The sequence below is a fragment of the Panicum hallii genome, chromosome 9 (assembly GCF_002211085.1).
Source record: "Panicum hallii strain FIL2 chromosome 9, PHallii_v3.1, whole genome shotgun sequence".
Taxonomy (NCBI): Eukaryota; Viridiplantae; Streptophyta; class Magnoliopsida; order Poales; family Poaceae; genus Panicum; species Panicum hallii.
Window position 1 is genome coordinate 56,672,970 of NC_038050.1, and position 18,928 is coordinate 56,691,897.

Sequence of the window (18,928 nt, forward strand, 5' to 3'; positions counted from 1 at the left end):
TGAGTGACATACAATGTTAGCTGCTCGCATTTGTGTACGTAGCAATGGCCTATTGAGTACGTTATCTTCGAGGCGGTTTTTTTTTGCCAATCCCATTCGAACAACAAATTAGTTAGGGTGCATTTGGCACCGATCCAAACATGCTCTGCTCGGCTCCGCTCGTCGCTCTCGGCTGCTCCTGCTCCCGGCCACTCTTGCTCCAAAAAAACCGTTTGATGGCGCTCCACGGAGGCTCCACCCTCCAGGCAACGACAGCGCCGAGCGCTCATCCATGGCGGAGCGTCAGCGGCCGCGAATCAAGCTTCAGCGCCGCAAATCAAACTTTGGCAACGTGAATCGACCTCCACCGGCCACGGATTGATCTCTGATGCGCGAATCGATCTCCAGCAGCTTTGCAGCATGAGCAGCGTCCGCGAATCAATCTCGACAACCGCGAATCAACCTCCGCCAAATCTCCAGCAGCTGCGACAAGTTCACCGATCAATCTCCATGGTTGCGAATCATCCTCCGCCCAAGCTCTGGCACTCGCGAATCTCGTGAGTTGACCTTCGGTGAGCGGTTGGGGAAGAGCGCATGTTGGCAGGTGAGGACGTGCGGCCGGCGGGCGGGCAGTTTGGGACGAGCGCCGGCACACGAGCGGGGACGTGCGGCCAGCGGCCGGGCGGGGACTGTTAGGTATAGCGATCTGGGAAGGTAATTGGGGAAGACGGGTAGCAGATTGGAAGGGAGCCGAGAGGATAGTGGAGAGGACGAGGTCAGATTAAGGAATTCGAGTTCATACAAGTTCGTTCTCCCCGTCTCGGCTCATCAACAGCCGTCGTCGCTGGCTGGTCAGTAGTGGCATCGTCAGCAGGGGTGCTGACAGGGACGTGCGCCGGTAGGTGAGCGGGTGGGAGGGGATGAGCCATGCAGAAGCGAGAGAGAGAGAATCCGCCGGGGGAAGCATGTTTTTTTTCCGCTCCTAACTTCCTGTGGAATCGAACACATCACCCCCGCTCGACTCAGATGGGAATCGGACGACGAAATTGCCTTCCGGTAGCGCTCCGCCGATTCTCGCGCGCAGCAGAGCTGCCGGAGCGCTACTAATTAAGCATGCCCTTAATTAACTCTGGACATGAGCCTAGGAGCATTTCAAAATTGCAACCAGTCATAACTCTGGACAAATAGCTATTGTCACCTGTCATCGCTTAGATTGAACAATTTTGGAGGAGGAAGGGGAGGCGCGCTCACGCCAGATTCCACCTGCATCGCCGGCATGCATGGTAAACCGGCAGATTTTATCTGCATGGCCTCATGCATGGTAAACTGAATAGCAGGTTATTTATTTATTTCAATTAATTAGTTTTCAAAAATTAAGTGTTCAGTTTTATCCATTTCGAAAAAGAATTGATTCAGTTTTATACATACGCGAGGAACGTAATCAAAAAAAGAAAGAAGACCAGCTCTTACCTCCTAAGAGGTAAATGGAGTATCTTAACAAGGCCCTTGCATTTTAGTTGACGGGAGCAAACAAAACAAAAGGCTCTGTTGCAACTTGCAAGTTTGAAACGTAGTACTCCCTTCACTTCGTATAGTTGTATTTTTAACTTTCAGCACAAGAATTAAGGACTATTTAAAAGACTAAGTATTCCCCCGTCAAGTATATCACTATAACTAGGTGTTGTGGCTATATTGATGAAGGGTATGGCATTACTGATGCTTTGGAATATGAGAATTACAATTACTTTGATAAAAAAAATGAAATTATAGAACTATGTGAAAGTGAATTAGTGAAACAGATGGAGGACTAACAGCAGTACGGTCACAAAAACTGGCCAAAAATCGCAAACGAGGATGAGATTTTCCCGAGAAGGGAAAGAGGGAAGGGCGCCCCGGCCCCGCGGTAAGCTCCCGGCCCGTTTGCTAAAAAAAGTGCGACCTCTTCACCGCGTCCGACGATCCCCCGCCTCGGTTCCCCACCCCGGTCCCTCTCTTCCCCGCATTTCGCAATGATCCATGCAGCTGCAGCGCCGCGCCGCGGAGGAGGGTCCAGTGACCAGGGCCCGGATTGAGGGCGGCCATCAGGGCGCGAGCACGCGCGTTCGACCGGCGGAGGCGGCGAGGGCGGGATGTCGAGGGCGAACCGGCGTCGCTCCCCGGACCGTCTCGGCGAGCGGGTGGAGTTCAGGTTCTCCAACCTCCGCGCCGTCCAGGTGACGCGGAGATTTTGTGGCTTCCCCCCCTCATTGCACATTGCGTTTTTTTTTTCAGCCATTCGTGTGAGGTCGTGCATACGGTGGTTCCGGTCGCTAGAGCGGCCACATTGGGGATTAGTGGGGCCAGGGATCGCAACGCGAGTTTCAGCGATTCTGATTCTCGGTTAGGAAAACCTCGTCATTGATAATCGGTCAAACCGCGGTTCATGTTTTCAATAATTTTTTGGAACAAATTTACTAAAAAAATTGTGTGTGGCGATTGGTGCCGTGGGATGGATCAGAAAATTGATTGTTAATGCATTGAATGTAAACTTAATATGCATTGCTCGGCAGTAGGAAATGAATATGCGCTTCCTGCAGCGGGAAAAAGTTTCCTTGGATTTGTTGAGCGTGGTTCAATTCAGTAAGAGAGGACACTCTAGTCGTGGAAATTCAGAACAACAGATTATGAATCAGGAGGCTGTTTAAATGTTCACTCTTCACTAGCTCGAGATAGCTAACCTCTCTTCTGGATTCTAGGGGAGAGGAATGTGCTTCCATTCCATTCCTAATTGTAATGATCATGAGGTTTTGAGTAGTTTGAAAGAGAAGCTCTAAACTGCTAACAAAAAATTAGCAGTAATTTGAAGGTCCTCTCAAACTTTGGTTGTAGAAGGGGCTCTGTCATTTTTTGCTCAGTGGTTGTACTCATTTTTCTCGTAAGTAGGCATGGTGGCACGCATCATAGCATACATCGCAGCATACAGTACATGTGCAATTTCATTTGTTCCATGACATTGACAATGAAACAACATTTTTCTCAGAAGTAGGCATGGTTCTTATGTTCCCTGCAAAATTGTATCTCAGTTCATTATATTGGTAGTGTTGGACTATTGGGTGATGTCCTAAAGTACTCGAGTTTACTGATGTGATTTTTGTTGGTGCTCAACAGGTACCATTGTTGATGTTGTTTCTAACTAGTTTTTTTTCTGAACAGGTGCCAGTAGTATCTGACAGGCTGTTAATTTCTATAATCTCAGTGGACACAGGCAAAACAATTGCCAGGTCCAGTAAAGCTGCTGCTCGAAATGGAATATGTCAATGGCCCGACTCCATACTGGAATCAATATGGTTTTCTCAAGATGAAGCATCAAAAGAATTTGAGGATTGTCAGTGCAGGATTACTGTTTCCATGGTACATTGCTGTTGCTAGTAAATGTGTGTTTCTCTATCAGTTATCTATTGGGTTTCTGTCTATATAATATACTGCTGTGTTACTTGCAAAACATCTCCCATTACAGGGATCAACAAAATCTGGTATTCTCGGGGAAGTTTTCCTGAACTTGACTAACTATCTTAGTTCAGTAGACTCAATTGCAATCTCATTGCCGTTGAAGAAATGCAATTCTGGAACAGTTTTACAGGTTAGTTTTGATAGCTATGTTTTCTTTTCCTAGAGAATTCGAGAAAGCCCACATATGATTCACTCATTTCACCACTCTTTTAGTCTGTGTAGTTAGGCTGCAACTTGAAACATGGAGTTACCTGCTATTCTAATAAGTTGAAGTACTCTGCTGTTCTCTTGACCTGCTCACCTGCATCAAAATTATGTTACTTTCTGTTCTCGTGACCTGGCATCAAAATTAGTTGGTTATTGATGTTCATTGATGGGTGAATTTGTTAGTCCAGTGCCTAAACCCTAAACCCCGCTGGTGCTACGAATGATATATCTATAGCTTATAATTTGTCACTCTGTGCATACAATACAACCTAGTGTTAAAAAAAGTGTGCACTTTATGCATACCAGATATAGTCTGTATTCCTTTTTATTTGACATTTAAGTATTGCAAATGAGCTCATAAATCAACTTTCTGCCCCTTTTATTTGTCTTTGTGAAGATTGCAGAATGTAAGCAATAAATGCTATACTAAATCTTTTGGATTCTGAGATGTTTGTGTGTCTTATAATTTGCAAAAAGTTTGCAATTTTCCATCTAGTGAACAAAAGTGCTAAATATTATAGGTTTTTCCCATCAAAAAAATTTATCCCGTCAAAAATATCATAGGTTTTGATCCAAGTAGTATCTGGGCAGTCTATACCATTTGTGTGACATAACCTTTGTCTCCTTGGGGCGCGTTGGGTCTAAGTGGCTTTCTAAAGGGAGCTAGCTTGGGTTGTCAAGTTTGAGAAACTCTCAACTGAAAGGAATGAAGTTATTTTCCTATATATTCACTTATGATGATGTAAATGTTTCTTATGTGCAGCTTAAGATTCAGTGTCTTGGCACAAAGTCTAAGTCAAGGTACTTGGTTATTCCTATTGTTTCTCAGGTTATATCTTAGGTCTTAGATGATCATTTACTTGATAGTGTTAACTGTAACAATTTTTTCTTGGCTGCTGATTGATTTTTTTTCCTTTCTCTACTATGCGGTGGTATGAAATTATTGAATGAACTACTCATTTCGGTGGCCACAGTCCAACCAATGATGTTATGGACAGCAAAACAGACGATTCTGATATCATGGTTCCCAGGAATGCGCATTTTTCATCAAGAAATCCTTTAGATGGTGTTCATCAAGATGAAGTTAGAATTAGGGTATGATTCCCCTGCTCAAAACTTTTTTTTATTATTATTACTATGCGCAAACCCAATACAGACTGCGGGATGTATTTCAGGATGCAAGCTTCTCATCATCTCCTAGGGATGATTCCGACGGGGGATTATATATAGGGAGGCAAGATACTGCTAGTTCTTTTATCTACAATATTCGTGCGGATCGTGGTGACCTGGTTTGTAAATCTAATGATTTATCTTTCAGTTCTCGAACTCCAAGTCAAAACATGCTGCAAGAGAGTATAGCTGAGCCATCCTTAAGTGGTGTTGCTCATTTATCATTAAGGGCATCTGGTTCATCCAAAGCTCTCCTTGACACTGCTGAAGAAACAATTGAGGAACTCCTTGCTGAGGCACAAATGTGGGAGACCCATTCTCGCCAATTGAAAAATGACCTAGAGACATTGCAGAAGGAATGTGATGAAAAATCTGTGACACAGTCTGAGCTACTCCTGGAACTTTCTGTTTCACAAGCAGAACAGGAGTCATTAAGAAAGGAAATTGAAGAATTAAAATCGTCTCTTGAAGTGCCTACAGCACAACAAACTGTTGCAGGAACTACCAAGTCTGGTGATGTGATAGACTTCGAGCATGAACTAAAAGATGAAGTACAGTTTCTGCGGGAATCAAATGAAAACTTGACAATACAACTGAAGAAGACTCAAGATGCAAATATAGAGCTTGTTTCTATTCTTCAAGAACTGGAAGAAACAGTAGAAGCACAGAGAGCAGAAATCTCCACTATTTCTCAAATGAGCAATACAGTTGATCATGAGATTCCCGTACATGCATTATCAGTTCAAGAAGATGCAGAGTGGGCAAGGAAGTTGTCGCTTAAAGAAAATGAGATTGTAGCATTGAAGGAGAAATTGGATCGTGTACTCAATGTAGAAAATGTAAGTGGTGCTGGTACTGATGCTATATATCTTGAACTGGAAAAAGAGAATGAATTTCTGAAGATAAAAATGGAAGAACTTGAGAATGATTGTTCTGAATTAACAGAGGAAAACCTGGATCTTATACACAAGTTGAAAGAAGTAACTGGGGTGGAAGGACAGGATTCCTGCATTTCTGATATTCAGGAAATGTTAAATGCAGAGGATCTTTCTGGGACATCAAAATCTAGAGTAAAATACCTAGAAAGAAAATGTGCTGACCTTGATATGAGGATACTGAAATTTCAATCGGAGTACCGAGAACTAGAAGAGAAGTTCCAAAAAAGCCAAGAGGAGATAAAAGAGAGAACTCTTGAATTATCTGAACTAAGAGATAACCTTAGCAATTCACGTGTTATGGAACTAGAGGGAAGGGAAATCGATGTTGCAAGCGGTCACCGATCAGGAAGTGAAGAACTTGGAGATACTGAATCTGAGTTGAATTTGCTAAAGGATACAATTCAGCTCAAAGAAAAAGAGATCGAAGGCTTGCATCATTCTAAACTAGAAATGGAAACCTTCATACATAATGTTCTTGAACGGAAGATACATGAGCTTGAAAGCTGCAAAATAGAACTAGAATTGCATATATCGAGGCTGGAAGATGAAAAGTTTGAATTATTGGAGTCCATTTCTGGAGTGGAGGCTGAGTTGAATAATCTGACAAGTGAGTATGAATCATGTATAGTGCAAATGGATGATTCTAGAACACTTATAATAGATCTCAAGGATAAAGTAGAATGGCAGCAAGCAGAGTTGGAAGCTCAAAAGGTGGAGCTAAAGCAAAAACAACTAGAGTTTCAGAAAAGATTTTCAGAAGTCCATGAGGATTCAGAGGCTCTAAGAAGATCAAATGCTAAACTACAGGCTAAAGTTGATAATCTTGTTGAGGAGTGCAGTTCTCTTCAAGCATTGACGGATGATCTAAAGAAGCAAAAGTTGGAATTGCATAGCTCTGCTACACAACTAGAGCAGGAACTGGAGCACTCTAAAAGAAAGACAACAGAATTTTGCAAAACTGTGGAGTTCCTAGAGGCAAAACTTTCTTCAATTCAGAAAGATATATCTTCAAAAGAGCAATCTTTTCTCTTGGAACTGGAGAATGTATTTCAGGAGCACAAGGAGCAGGAAGAAAGGATAAGTCGTGCTCATTTCCTTTTAAATAAGATCGAGAAAGAAAAAATAATCGAGGTAGAGAATCTTGAGAGGGAGGTCTTGAGCCTTACTGCACAGTTGTCTTCAACACATGAGGAGCGAGAAAGTTCCACTTTGGATACTATTCGTGAGGCCTCCATCCTTCGAGCAGACAAGACAAAACTTGAGGCTAATCTTAATGATGTCAGTGAACAATTGAGACATTACGAGTGTCAGTTGGAAGATATACGTAAGGAGTCTAAAAGCAAGATTAAATCCCTTGTTGATTCACTCAATGCATCGAAACAGAATGAAGAAACGCTGAAAACAGATGCTGAGGATATGAGAAGGTTGATGGAAGCTACTAAATCTAATGAAGAAAAATTAAGAACAACTTCAAATGAACTAGAACTGAAGTTTAAAACTAGCAATTTTGAGAAACAACAAATAATGGAAGAAAATTCTGGACTAAAAAATCAAGTCCAGAAAATAGCAGGCCTGCAAGATGAACTTTTGAAACTGCAAAGTACCCTTGATGAGGCTAAGTTTGAAAAGGGAAAACTTGAAGAGCTACTTCGGTTGTTGTCTGAAGAATGTGATGAACTAAAGGTACAAAAGGCCGTGTTAACAGACAAAGTCTCACACATGCAGGATACTTCCAACAATATTGATGAAGAAAAACAAAGTAAAACATCCATGCAAGCAAAGCATGAGAGAAGCACAAAACAGGTGAATCTTTTAGATTTCTTATTCAACAGTGGTTCTTATGCTTTCAGGTACTTTGTTCCATAGAGAGCTTTTTTGTGCATCTCTTGTGAAACATATGGAACTTGTGTTATGCTCAATTAGATTTAAATGTGAAAAGTGAAAACAAACTTGACTACTTTTTCTCGGCCATTTCCTTACTTTTTTTAGGGGAACAATGATCTAGCTACTGACAACGGAGGTTGTTCTCCAGTTAATGAGGAACCAGACCTGCAAACAAAGATCAAATCACTGGAAAGTAGACTTGCCGAGGCTCTGGCGGAAAATAGCATGTATAGGGCACAGCTGAAAAGGTAATGCAATTCAACACATACATACCTAGTCTCTTTACCAACTTCATACTAGAAATATACACTACCACCTAAGATTTAATTTTCTATGTATGCATATCGAAGTCTTGGTTTAGCTCATACATTCTATGAACAAAAAAGCATGTGGGTTATCCTGTTAAGCATTATTAACCTGAAATATTCATTGCCTTACTAATTACTAACAAGAGAGTAAAGACTGTTGTAGAGTCTGGACGAAATATTTTGTTTTTTGTTGTTGTTCTTTAAATTGGTATAGGACTATAGTCTATCAACAATTACTATTAGAAATCCAAATAATTGTTTTTGCTAGAGCAATTAATCAGTATTGCCAAACTGGATTGACCAACTACCAAAAGTAAGAGAACCATTCTTCAGAAACAGATATTTAATATGTGAACCCATACTTTTATTTACTAGAACACACGAGAGAGGTGTATATTTGCATCAAGGGTGAGTTGGACATGGCACATAGTCTGGCTAAGAGAAAAATACCTTGGCTGCTTGCCTGAGACCATTTTAGACAATTCAGACATGAAAGAGAAACTTCAAGAAACAGACAACCTAACCACTAAGAAATCACTTTGACCAACTCTCATTTGAAATATGTACCCAATTAGATATGCGAATTCTTCTATTTTACAGTCCCCGTGTGGTTTGCAGAAAACAGTATAAAATCGCCCCAAGTCTCTTTTACATAATTCTGTGGACTATTGCTTCACTTGACTGTCCACAATTCCCTGTTAAGCATGTATTACCGTCCCTGAATAATTCAACATAATGCTCGCATCATGAAAAATGTTTCTCCTTTTAACAAAATATGCAAAAATGTTTTCCTGAACTGATTGCAGCTACCTTCCGGTGGATCATATTATTCTTTTTTACCCTGTACAGTCCCATGCCAGAGGGGCAATCTGAGAGCAGGGATGGCGAAGAGAAAAATGATGACAAAATAGCACAATTGGAGTCAGAACTAAAAGACATGCAGGATCGGTTGCTCAACGTGAGCATGCAGTATGCGGAAGTAGAGGCTCAGCGGGAGGAATTAGTGATGGAGCTTAAAAACGTAAACGCAAAGAAGGGACGGTGGTTCTAGCAATTAGTGACAGAGCTCAAAACCTACTGGGTGCCATAGTTGTTAGGCCTACAGAACACAGCACAGTGATGGTACCTGCTCCATGTATTCTCATGCTTTGAATACCGATTGCATTTGATTACCTGACGAAAATGACACCATCTTGTTTCTTACTTGGTTGAACTGAAGGAAGCCTTTTGTTTTGGGGACCAAGGATAGGAGCTCTGTCATTCATATCAAGAAGAAAACACACCGCTCGCAAAAGGAAGAAAAAAGACATATCCTGGTAAGGCATACTGATGGAACGGTCACCATTTCAATTATTTTTTTTGTTGGAGTATATTGAGCCCATGGGTATAGGGCCCATAGAGGCCCATGTACATATAACCTCTCTACCCAGTTTAGGGTTTTGGTATGGAAAAATAATCTTCTTCATGGTATCAGCCTAGGCCTCTCTCTCCTGCCCGCCGCCGCCGGCCACCATGGCCGGCCGCCGGCCCCTCTTCCTCCTCCCCTCTCCTCCTTCCCTCCCCTCTCCTCTTCCTCTCCCTCCTCTGCTCCCGCTCGCGCCGATCTGGGCGCCTGGCCGCCGCCGCCGGGCCGCCGCCGCCCGGTTTTCCCGCCGCCGCGCTGGTCCTCGAGGAGGCGCCGGCCGCGAGCGCCGCCGTGGCACCTCTGCTCCAGGCGCCGTAGGGGCCGCCGCCGGACGCCGCCGCGGGCGCCGCGGCCCCCCTGCTCCAGGCGCCGCAGGGGCCGCGGCAGCTGCCTCCTGCCGCCCTGGGCCCCCTGCAGCTCGACGCCGCCGCTGCCGCCGCCGCTGCTGGCGCGGGCGCCGGGGCTGCGGGACCCCAGCCGCGCGCCGCCGTCGATCCGGCCGTCCTGCGGGCCGCGGCGCAGCTGCTGCAGGCCGCGGGCGCCGATTCGGCCGCCCTGCAGGCCGTAGTGCAGCTGCTGCCGGCCGCAGGCGCCGATCCCACCGCCGCCGCTGTGGCCCACCGCGCCGCTGTCGCTGCGGGCACGCAGCCGGGCGTCGTCGATGCTGCGCCCGGTGTCGCACGGTCTGGCCTCGGGATGGTGCCCGAGGATGCGCCGCTCTCCGCCGCCGCCTTCCGTGGACAGCAGGCCGACGCCGCTTTCGCCGCGGCCCTCCTCGCCGCCAAGTCGGAGGCTTCAGCGGCCCAGGAGCGGGTCCGTGTGGCTGCCCTCGCCTGGGAACGCGAGCGCGCCACGGCCGACGCCCTCGCTCTCCGGGTCGCCGAGGCGGAGTGCTTCCTCCGCATCTCCTCCGGCAGCCCGTCGACCCTGAGCACGGCACCTCCTCCTCCTTCCAGGCCCCGCCCGCTGGAACTGGAGCCCGGTACGACCCGACCGACCCCATGGTCGCCCAGCTCCACCTCTAGGCAGCCGGCGTCCAGAACATTAGGCCCTGGTCTTCGTCCTCCTCGACCCCGCGTCCTCCTCCTACAGCCGCTGGCGGGACCAGGTCCTCCTCACCCTCCGCCGCTACGCCCTCGACGACCACGTCCTCGTCGACTCGCCGATCGAGGCGCGGGACGTGGCGTGGCTGCGTCTCGACAGCGTCGCCATGTCCTGGATCTTCGAGACCATCTCCCTAGATCTTCAGGACCTCGTCAGGACCCACGGCGGTGCTGTGCAGCAGGCTTGGGTGGCGCTCGAGGGGCAGTTCCTCGGCAACGCCGAGTACCACGCCCTCCTGCTCGACGCCACTTTCCGCACCTTCGTCCAGGGGGACCTCTCCGTCGGTGAGTACTGCCGGCGGATGAAGAGCATGGCTGATGCTCTTCACGACCTCGGGGATACGGTGTCCGATCGGGTCTTGGTGCTCAATGTCCTACGGGGCCTGAGCAGCACCTACGACCACCTGAAGTGCTGGATCGCCCGCCAGAGGCCCTTTCCCACCTTCCTGCAGGTCCGGGACGACCTCGCCCTTGAGGAGATCACTAGGGGTCTCGCGCCCGGATCCTCCTCGCCCAACCCCGCCGCGCTCGTTGCTACTCCACCGGCCTCCTCCGCTGCTCCTGCCACCTCCCTCCTTGGTGCTGCTCCCGCCGGGCAGACCGGAGGCGGGGGGAGGGGGGGGGGGCGTGGCCGGGGCCGGGGTGGTGGTGGTGGCACTGGTGGCCCTGCTCCTGGGGGTACTGGTACCGGTGGGGGCCGTCGGGGCGCGCCGACCCCGACTCCCGCTCCTGCCCCTGCCCCTGGAGGTATGCCCTGGCCATCCTTCAGCAACCCATGGCAGGGCGCATCTCGATGTGGCCGTTCCAGGGTCCGGCAGGGGGGCTTCGTCCTCAACTCCAGCCGGCGGCCATGTTCACGGGTGCTGCTCCACTCTTCGCGCCGTCCTGGACCCCGCTCGCTCAGCCTAGCCAGCAGCTGACCTGGCCTGGGGGTGGAACCAGGCCGCTCTGGCGCAGTCCTTTAGCGCCATGGGACTGACACCGCCGGCCAGCACCGAGTGGATCGCCGACTCGGGTGCCTCGTTCCACACCACTCCTGATGCCGGTATCCTCTCTTCTGTCCGACCCCCACACCCCTCTTGTCCTTCTTCTATCATAGTTGGTGATGTGTCTTGCCTTCCTGTCACCGCCGTGGGTTCTGCCCCTCGTCTTCCTAATATTCTTGTTGCTCCTCGAATGGTTCACAACCTTCTTTCCATTCGCCAGTTTACTGCTGACAACTCCTGTTCTATCGAATTTGACTCCTCTGGTCTTACTGTGAAGGATTCGGCTTCCCGGTGTCCACTTCTCCGATGTGACAGCTCGGGGCCCCTTTACACCCTTCGGCTTCCTGCTTCCGCTGCCTCGCCTTCGGCTTCTTTGTCTGCTGCTTTTGCCGTGACACCTTCTTCCACCACCTGGCACCGCCGGCTTGGTCACCCCGGCCGCGACGTTTTGGCTCAGCTCAGCCGTAGTACCGATGCTCCTTGTACTAAGGCTCCTGCTGAGCACCTCTGTCATGCGTGCCAGTTAGGTCGTCATGTTAGACTTCCATTTTCTTCTTCTTCTTCGCATGCTGCGCATGTTTTTGATCTGATTCACTGTGACCTGTGGACATCTCCTGTACTCAGCATGTCTGGTTATACATATTATCTGGTCATTGTTGATGATTTTTCTCATTACTCTTGGACTTTTCCTCTGCGCGCCAAGTCTGAGACCTTCCCCACCCTCATCCACTTCTTTGCCTAGGTGTCCACTCAGTTCGGCCTCACAGTTAAGGCCGTCCAGTGTGACAACGGGCGGGAGTTCGATAACTCCACCTCCCGGTCCTTCTTCCTGTCTCGGGTTGTTCAGCTGCGTATGTCTTGTCCGGATACCTCTCCTCAGAACGGCAAGGCTGAGCGGATGATTCGCACGACGAACGACGTCGTGCGCACCCTTCTGATCCAGGCCTCTCTACCCCCGCGCTTCTGGGCTGAGAGCCTCCACACCGCCACCTACCTGCTCAACCGTCTCCCGTCCACTGCTTCTCCTGCTCCCACTCCACACCACGCTCTCTTCGGTACCCCTCCTCGCTACGACCACCTTCGGGTCTTCGGGTGCGCGTGTTACCCTAACACCTCCGCCACCGCTTCTCACAAGCTGGCGCCCCGCTCGACTCGTTGTGTGTTCCTCGGGTACTCCCCTGACCACAAGGGGTACCGATGCCTTGACCACACCTCTCGCCGCGTTTTGATCTCCCGACACGTCGTCTTTGACGAGTCGGATTTCCCCTACTCTACCTCTTCTACACCTTCTCCCGACCCCGAGCTGGAGACTCTGTTTCCGACTGACCCGGTGGTTCAGCCACCGTTACCTGTCTGTCCTTTTCCTTTAGGTTTCCCCGGCACGCCGGCACCGTTTCCGGTGATCCCTGCTGCGCCGAGCGCGGCCCCGGTGCCCGCGGTCACACCACGCCGGTCCCCGGACCTCCGGTCGTGCCGCGCGCGGACCCGGTGTCTCCCGCTGCGCCACGCGCGGCCCCGATGCCTTCACGTGCACCTGCGCGGTACGCCCAGCCGCTGCAGGTGTACCGGCGTCGCTCGGCGCCGACCCCGGCACCACAGCGGTACGCTGAGCCGGTGCAGGTGTACCGGCGTCGTTCAGCGCCGACACTGGCGCCGCCTCCTGCTCCGGCGGCTCCGATGCCGCCGCCGGAGCCGCCGCCGCCGCCGCCGCCTCCTCCGGCTCCCTCTCGAGCCGAGCCGGAGGTATACCACCCGCCTGTCATCCATCGGGATCCTCGGCATATCCATCCCATGGTGACTCGGCGGATGGCGTCTCAGGCCGCGACTCTCTCCGCCGCCGAGGGAGAGCCGCGGGTCTCTCTGGTACCCTCCTCTGTCCGCGACGCCTTGGCGGATCCTCACTGGCGTCGCGCGATGGAAGAGGAGTACGCGGCTCTTCTTGCCAACCAGACGTGGGACCTCGTGCCGCGTCCGTCTGGTTGCAATGTGGTGACTCGCAAGTGGATCTGGACGCATAAGCGTCGGGCTGATGGCACACTGGAGCGCTACAAGGCTCGCTGGGTTCTCCGGGGGTTCACTCAGCGGCCTGTGTGGACTATGATGAGACCTTCAGCCCAGTCGTGAAGCCTGCTACGGTGCGCACAGTCCTCTCGCTTGCGCTCTCGCGCTCTTGGCCTGTGCACCAACTGGACGTGAAGAATGCGTTTCTTCACGGCACTCTGTTAGAGACTGTCTACTGCTCTCAACCAGCGGGATTTGTGGATTCGAGACGTCCGGATATGGTTTGCCGGCTCAACAAGTCTCTCTATGGGCTGAAGCAGGCTCCTCGGGCTTGGTACTCTCGGTTCGCCACGTTCTTGCTGACATTGGGGTTCACCGAGGCCAAGTCTAACACGTCTCTCTTCGTCTACCGCCGTGGGGATGAGACGTCCTATCTGCTGCTCTACGTTGATGACATTGTGCTCACAGCCCCTAGTCAGCAGTTGCTTCAGAGTGTCATCTCCTCTCTGCAGCAGGAGTTTGCTATGAAGGATCTCGGTCAGCTCCACCACTTCTTGGGCATCACTGTTGAGCCTCGCCCGTCTGGTATTCTCATGCACCAGTGGCAGTACGCACTCGATATCCTGGAGCGGGCTGGGATGACTGATTGCAAGCCCTGCTCCACTCCTGTCGACACTCAGGCGAAGCTATCCGCTGATCTAGATGATCCGGTGGCTGATCCTACTGCCTACCGAAGTCTGGCTGGTGCTTTGCAGTACCTCACCTTCACCAGGCCGGACCTCACCTACGCTGTCCAGCAGGTCTGTCTCCATATGCATGATCCCCAGGAGTCGCACCTTGCTGCGCTGAAGCGTCTCCTCCGCTGCGTCCGTGGCACTGTGGACCTCGGCCTGGTACTTCACCGCTCGTCCTCTGTTGAGCTGGTGGTCTACACCGACGCTGACTGGGCTGGCTGCCCGGACACTCGTCGCTCCACTTCCGGCTACGCCGTCTTCCTGGGCGGCAACCTGGTCTCCTGGTCGTCCAAGCGGCAGCCGGTTGTCTCTCGCTCCAGTGTCGAGGCGGAGTACCGGGCTGTCGCTAACGGCGTAGCGGAGGCGTCCTGGCTACGACAGCTCTTGGCAGAGCTCCACAGCCCGCTCGCCAAGAGCACGCTCGTCTACTGCGACAACGTCAGCGCCGTGTATCTCTCCACCAACCCCGTCCAGCATCAGCGGACAAAGCACGTGGAGATCGACCTACACTTCGTGCGCGACAGAGTCGCAATCGGCGATGTTCGGGTCCTCCATGTCCCGACTACCTCCCAATTTGCTGACATCTTCACCAAGGGGCTGCCCTCCTCGACCTTCTCGGAGTTTCGTCCAGCCTCAACTTAGCCGGTGGCTAGTTGTGGCTGCGGGGGGGTATTTGCCCTTTGTACTCTCTTCTTGTCCAGTCTTGAACACCGCTGCGCCTGTTGTTCAGACTGCGGGGGGGTGTTGGAGTATATTGAGCCCATGGGTATAGGGCCCATAGAGGCCCATGTACATATAACCTCTCTACCCAGTTTAGGGTTTTGGTATGGAAAAATAATCTTCTTCATTTTTTATTGATTGGTTTTCTATTGATTGGTTTCAAAGTTCATGAGATAATGAGATTCTATTTCCAAAACACAGAACCCCCATTTCGGAGACCCAGGCTAATTCTTCTGCTTTACTTGATGAACACCAGCTATCAGCACAATTCAATTCTTTTTTTGGCAAAAAAGAAAACCTGTTTATGCTCAAGGAACATTTCAAATTCTTCTGTTTCAACTGTATAGTATCAATCCTTCTACTGTACATGTAACGAGTTGTTTGCCTAATTGTCAGGAAGCATGTTGTCAAAAAAATGGCAGAGGTGTCCAGATCCTCGGGGCTGCCATCGGGAGAACTGAGCAAGTGCACCAAGGTCACGGGCTCTCCAGTCCGAGACACAAATCGTACAACAATTCGCAGAACCTGGGATGCCCTGATACACATCGACAGCGGTCATGTTTTAAACTTTCAGTACTATGTGACTATGCGGGTTAGTGACAACTCAAGTTCATTTGACCACACAGAGATCACCCTGCCTTCTAGACACCAGGCAACATAGCTGTTGTAGATGTAGTTCCTCCTGTCCTGTGAACTGTGCCTGGAAAAGGGATTAGTTAGATGGTAAATACTAGTTCATCTCACTCTTCAAAGAACTTGTTTGGGACTGTTCGTTGACGTATACATATGATTTGTCTTTGCTTATGTAATCCCTTCACCTGCCCAGAGTTCAAGTTCCTTTGTGGGCTGCAGCATGACCTGAGCAGAACTCTTTGGTGTGGTAGCTTCTTGTTCGATGATTCAACCATCACCACCTATGTGCGAGACTGAGCCGCAGACGGAAGGGTGCTGTTGCATTCAGTCTGATGCCCAGCCTGGACGGATGCAGGCCTTTTGTCATTACACTCGTATAAGCATTGAACATGAATGCTACATTCAACGATCCGTATATAATCCCTAAAATCTTATATCGATTAAAAGACGTTGACAATGTCAAGTACCAATAATCGTGAATTCATGGCTCATAGAAAGGTGCAAACTATTGCCCGACCGAGACAGATTCAGAAAACTGAACCTAGCATGCTTCAGCGCTTGTGCTTGTCTGCAAGGCTTACGAAAAAATAAAAAGAAAATAATAAGAAAAACAAGATACTCTATCACTCACACCTATCACAGTCTGTCAGCTTGCACCCGCGCAAGTGACAAATCGGCACGTCTAATAATTGGCTTTTTTTTTGCCAATGTGAAATTGGCACATCCTATAACTGTCTCTCTTTTTTTGAAATAAATCTCTTTTTTTTGTCAAACAAAAAAAATGCAGCACAAGACACCACCTAACATGGAAGGCCGGCAGGTGAGGGTCGCCGATGATTCTCCAGCTCTCTTTTGCCACCAAGGAGGAGGCCTCTTTCTCAATTTCCGGACGGGTGTCCGACGGCAGAATATTAAGATTACGCAGGCAAATTTGTATGATTCGATACACCTGGGAATAAAGCTTCGCTGGGCTTATGATTTCTCCAACTAAAGCGGTTGTTGGCTATATTCCCAACCCAACAATATGATCAACCACTACACGATTAGTAGAAGGTGAGTGGTGAGATACCAAAGGGTCATATATTTGTTTCCAGATGATGCTTGCATCTAAATATTGCCTCTTGTGAACCTTGCCTTGGTGGAATGAACTGCCAAAGTAGGTACGCAGCAACACTAATTTCGGAGCATTTAAAGTGGTGACCACCATTTCTTGAAATGAAACCAGTAAAAAAGAACCATTCATCCCATGCCAGAACTTTGATTATACACAATTCAAGAAAAATTTTGCTGTCAGAAAATGGTGAGTGATCACATCAGCTAGCCCTATATGCTGCCACACCGAAACTACAAACAAATTTACCCGGCCAAGTTAGCTGCACCTGCGCCGCAATGGAAGACGCGTCATCATCATGTCATGACCCTCCGTCTCCGCCGGCAGCGCGCGCCGCCGCCTCCTCTCCTCTCTGTTCGTCTCTTATGGCCTCGATCATCGCGACGACGCGCTCCAGGACGGCCTCTTGGTCGTCGTCGCCGCCGTAGGCACCGTCGCGGCCAACGGCCACCGCGGCGGCGTCCCTGGCGCGGTCGGCGTCGTAGAGGCTGGCGACGGCGCAGCGGCAGACGGGGCAGGAGTTGCGCATGTCGAGCCAGCGGTCGATGCAGGGCGCGTGGTAGAGGTGGCCGCACACGGGGACGACCCGGACGCCGTCGTCGTCGCCGAAGGGCTCGAGGCAGATGGGGCAGTCCTCGGGGAGGCCCTTCCGGGCGGCCCCCGCGTAGGGCACCACGGGCGGCAGCGCGGCGGCGGCCGGGCGGAGGAAGAGCGCGGCGCCAGGGACGAGGTCGCGCATGACGCGGCGGCGCGCACCCGCGATGGCCCGCTGCCGGGCGCAGCGGCAGTAGGTGCAGAGCAGGATGAAGCAGAGCACGATGGAGGCGAACACCACGGCCGTGGCGGCCCCCGAGGAGAGGTTGAACTGCGCCCGGCCGCCGGACGCCGGGCCGACCGCCGGCGTGGCCCGGGGCCCGTCGCCCGCGGCTAGGCGCCTGCTCCCGCGCGGCGCGGCCATGCCACTGCGTGCGCGAGGCGCGTCGCGGCGGGCAGACAGGGCTGCTCTGTATTGTGGGCTCGTGGGCGTGGCAGGTGTCGGGGGATAGGGAGAGTTCTGCCCGGTTCATGCGTGGCATGTTTGCTTGTGCAGCTGAATGCTGGCTCATGCTGTAGCTGTGCTGGTGTGCAACCAAGGCAAGTCGTTGTACTGGATGTTTTTTTTATTGCATGTAAAGGAAACAAATATATTGAACCAGTGGCGACGTACTTTTGGGCTCGCAAGTGACACGCTTTCGAAGTGGTTAACGATGCTAGAAAGGCGTTATTAAACGGATGTGGTAGCGGATGCATGAGCATGACTTTCTCGAGTTTGGATGTAGAAAAGGCTGGAGAATTATTTCCCCCTTAAAAAAAGATGGCTTTCTTCGGGCTTTGCTTGATCATGCTTGCGGTGGTATACCTCCGGCTCTAGTGGTAGTCTCAGTGCCGCTTGTTTTTTACAATCCCACAACTAATCTAGTGTACGGCTTTGCAGCGCGCCACAAGGAGTCGTGACACAGCCGTGGTTATCCGGCGACGTAACCTTCGGATTCAGTCGCTGTCGCGGTGGGGGGGACGGGCAACGGAGTCAGACAGCGGCGCGTCTTGGCCCGGCCTGGCCCACGCGAGGAAATTGTCAGCTTCTACGTCTATCGACCACGCCGTCTCACGACCGGGACAAGCGAGTAGTGACGTTACACGGCCGCACGCACAGCCCGTTTTGGTGCCGTGGCGAGCGGATTCCACTAGGTTTATAAGGTGATGCCTGAATTAAGTCTACGTGACCAATTGCTATGTCTCCATCGCCGCCATATCGTTAGTTATACTATACGTCCAGTGGAGATAGGAACGTCGCATGCTGGGTACTCCTACAACAGTTTTTGGATGCTAAGATGCTCTCCCAGCAGCCTTCCACGGCCTTCACAACAAAGAACATGTTTGCAGCACCACAGATGCGGTACAGGTTCGTGAGCCTCTTGTCCTCGTCATTGCAATTGTCCCATGGTGATTCATTCTCTCGTCTCAGCTGCGTGAACCATGAAAAATATAAGGGAAAAAGGGAACTTTTTCTAGTGTGGCGCTGGCGCTCTGGCAGCGCTGGCTAAGGGCGTGTTTAGATCTAAGGATTAATTTTTAGTCCGAGTCACATCAGATGTTTGAATGCCAAATAAATGAATTAAACGTGAGCTCACTATAAAACTAATTGCATAAGCTGGTGCTAATTCATGAGATAAATCTATTAAGCCTAATTAATCCATCATTAGCACATGTTTACTGTAGC

At 50.4% G+C, this 18,928-nt stretch overlaps 3 protein-coding genes across 6 annotated transcripts; 2 read left to right on the top strand and 1 right to left on the bottom strand.

The window, feature by feature from the left end:
* The first annotated feature begins 1,887 nt into the window (after nt 1–1,887).
* Nucleotides 1,888–15,728, top strand: LOC112876547 (myosin-3-like). Of its 2 annotated transcripts, XM_025940674.1 has the most exons (11): nt 1,888–2,192; nt 3,172–3,369; nt 3,476–3,598; nt 4,439–4,476; nt 4,650–4,770; nt 4,851–4,909; nt 4,994–7,586; nt 7,773–7,915; nt 8,825–9,097; nt 9,195–9,291; nt 15,321–15,728. In XM_025940674.1, exons 1-9 carry the CDS (start codon nt 2,109–2,111, stop codon nt 9,024–9,026), a joined length of 3,561 nt encoding a protein of 1,186 aa, XP_025796459.1. In that variant the 5' UTR covers nt 1,888–2,108; the 3' UTR covers nt 9,027–9,097; nt 9,195–9,291; nt 15,321–15,728. The 2 variants fall into 2 exon arrangements, with proteins under 2 accessions (XP_025796459.1, XP_025796460.1); XM_025940675.1 differs by lacking the exons at nt 1,888–2,192; nt 3,172–3,369 and having other exon boundaries at nt 3,423–3,598; nt 4,439–4,504.
* Nucleotides 7,766–18,861, bottom strand: LOC112876548 (probable E3 ubiquitin-protein ligase ATL44). 3 transcript variants are annotated; one of them, XM_025940677.1, is made up of 3 exons: nt 16,918–18,861; nt 15,743–15,898; nt 15,485–15,624 (listed from the first exon to the last, which is right to left on the bottom strand). In XM_025940677.1, the coding sequence occupies exon 1, from the start codon at nt 17,624–17,626 to the stop codon at nt 16,970–16,972; it is 657 nt and encodes a 218-aa protein (XP_025796462.1). In that variant the 5' UTR covers nt 17,627–18,861; the 3' UTR covers nt 15,485–15,624; nt 15,743–15,898; nt 16,918–16,969. The 3 variants fall into 3 exon arrangements, with proteins under 3 accessions (XP_025796464.1, XP_025796462.1, XP_025796461.1); XM_025940679.1 differs by lacking the exons at nt 15,485–15,624; nt 15,743–15,898 and adding an exon at nt 7,766–7,832; XM_025940676.1 differs by lacking the exons at nt 15,485–15,624; nt 15,743–15,898 and adding an exon at nt 16,619–16,812.
* Nucleotides 13,749–14,846, top strand: LOC112873175 (uncharacterized mitochondrial protein AtMg00810-like). Its single transcript, XM_025936196.1, has one exon. It carries the CDS (start codon nt 13,749–13,751, stop codon nt 14,844–14,846), a length of 1,098 nt encoding a protein of 365 aa, XP_025791981.1.
* Nucleotides 18,862–18,928: the final 67 nt, after the last annotated feature.

Bases quoted from the DNA above. Each gene is read 5' to 3' on its own strand.
- LOC112876547 (XM_025940674.1), top strand. From the start codon at position 2,109: ATGTCGAGGGCGAACCGGCGTCGCTCCCCGGACCGTCTCGGCGAGCGG. The intron at 3,599-4,438 runs GTTAGTTTTGAT...TCTTATGTGCAG, and splicing joins ATTCTGGAACAGTTTTACAG to CTTAAGATTCAGTGTCTTGG. The intron at 4,771-4,850 runs GTATGATTCCCC...GATGTATTTCAG, and splicing joins AAGATGAAGTTAGAATTAGG to GATGCAAGCTTCTCATCATC.
- LOC112873175 (XM_025936196.1), top strand. From the start codon at position 13,749: ATGGTTTGCCGGCTCAACAAGTCTCTCTATGGGCTGAAGCAGGCTCCT.
- LOC112876548 (XM_025940679.1), bottom strand. From the start codon at position 17,626: ATGGCCGCGCCGCGCGGGAGCAGGCGCCTAGCCGCGGGCGACGGGCCC.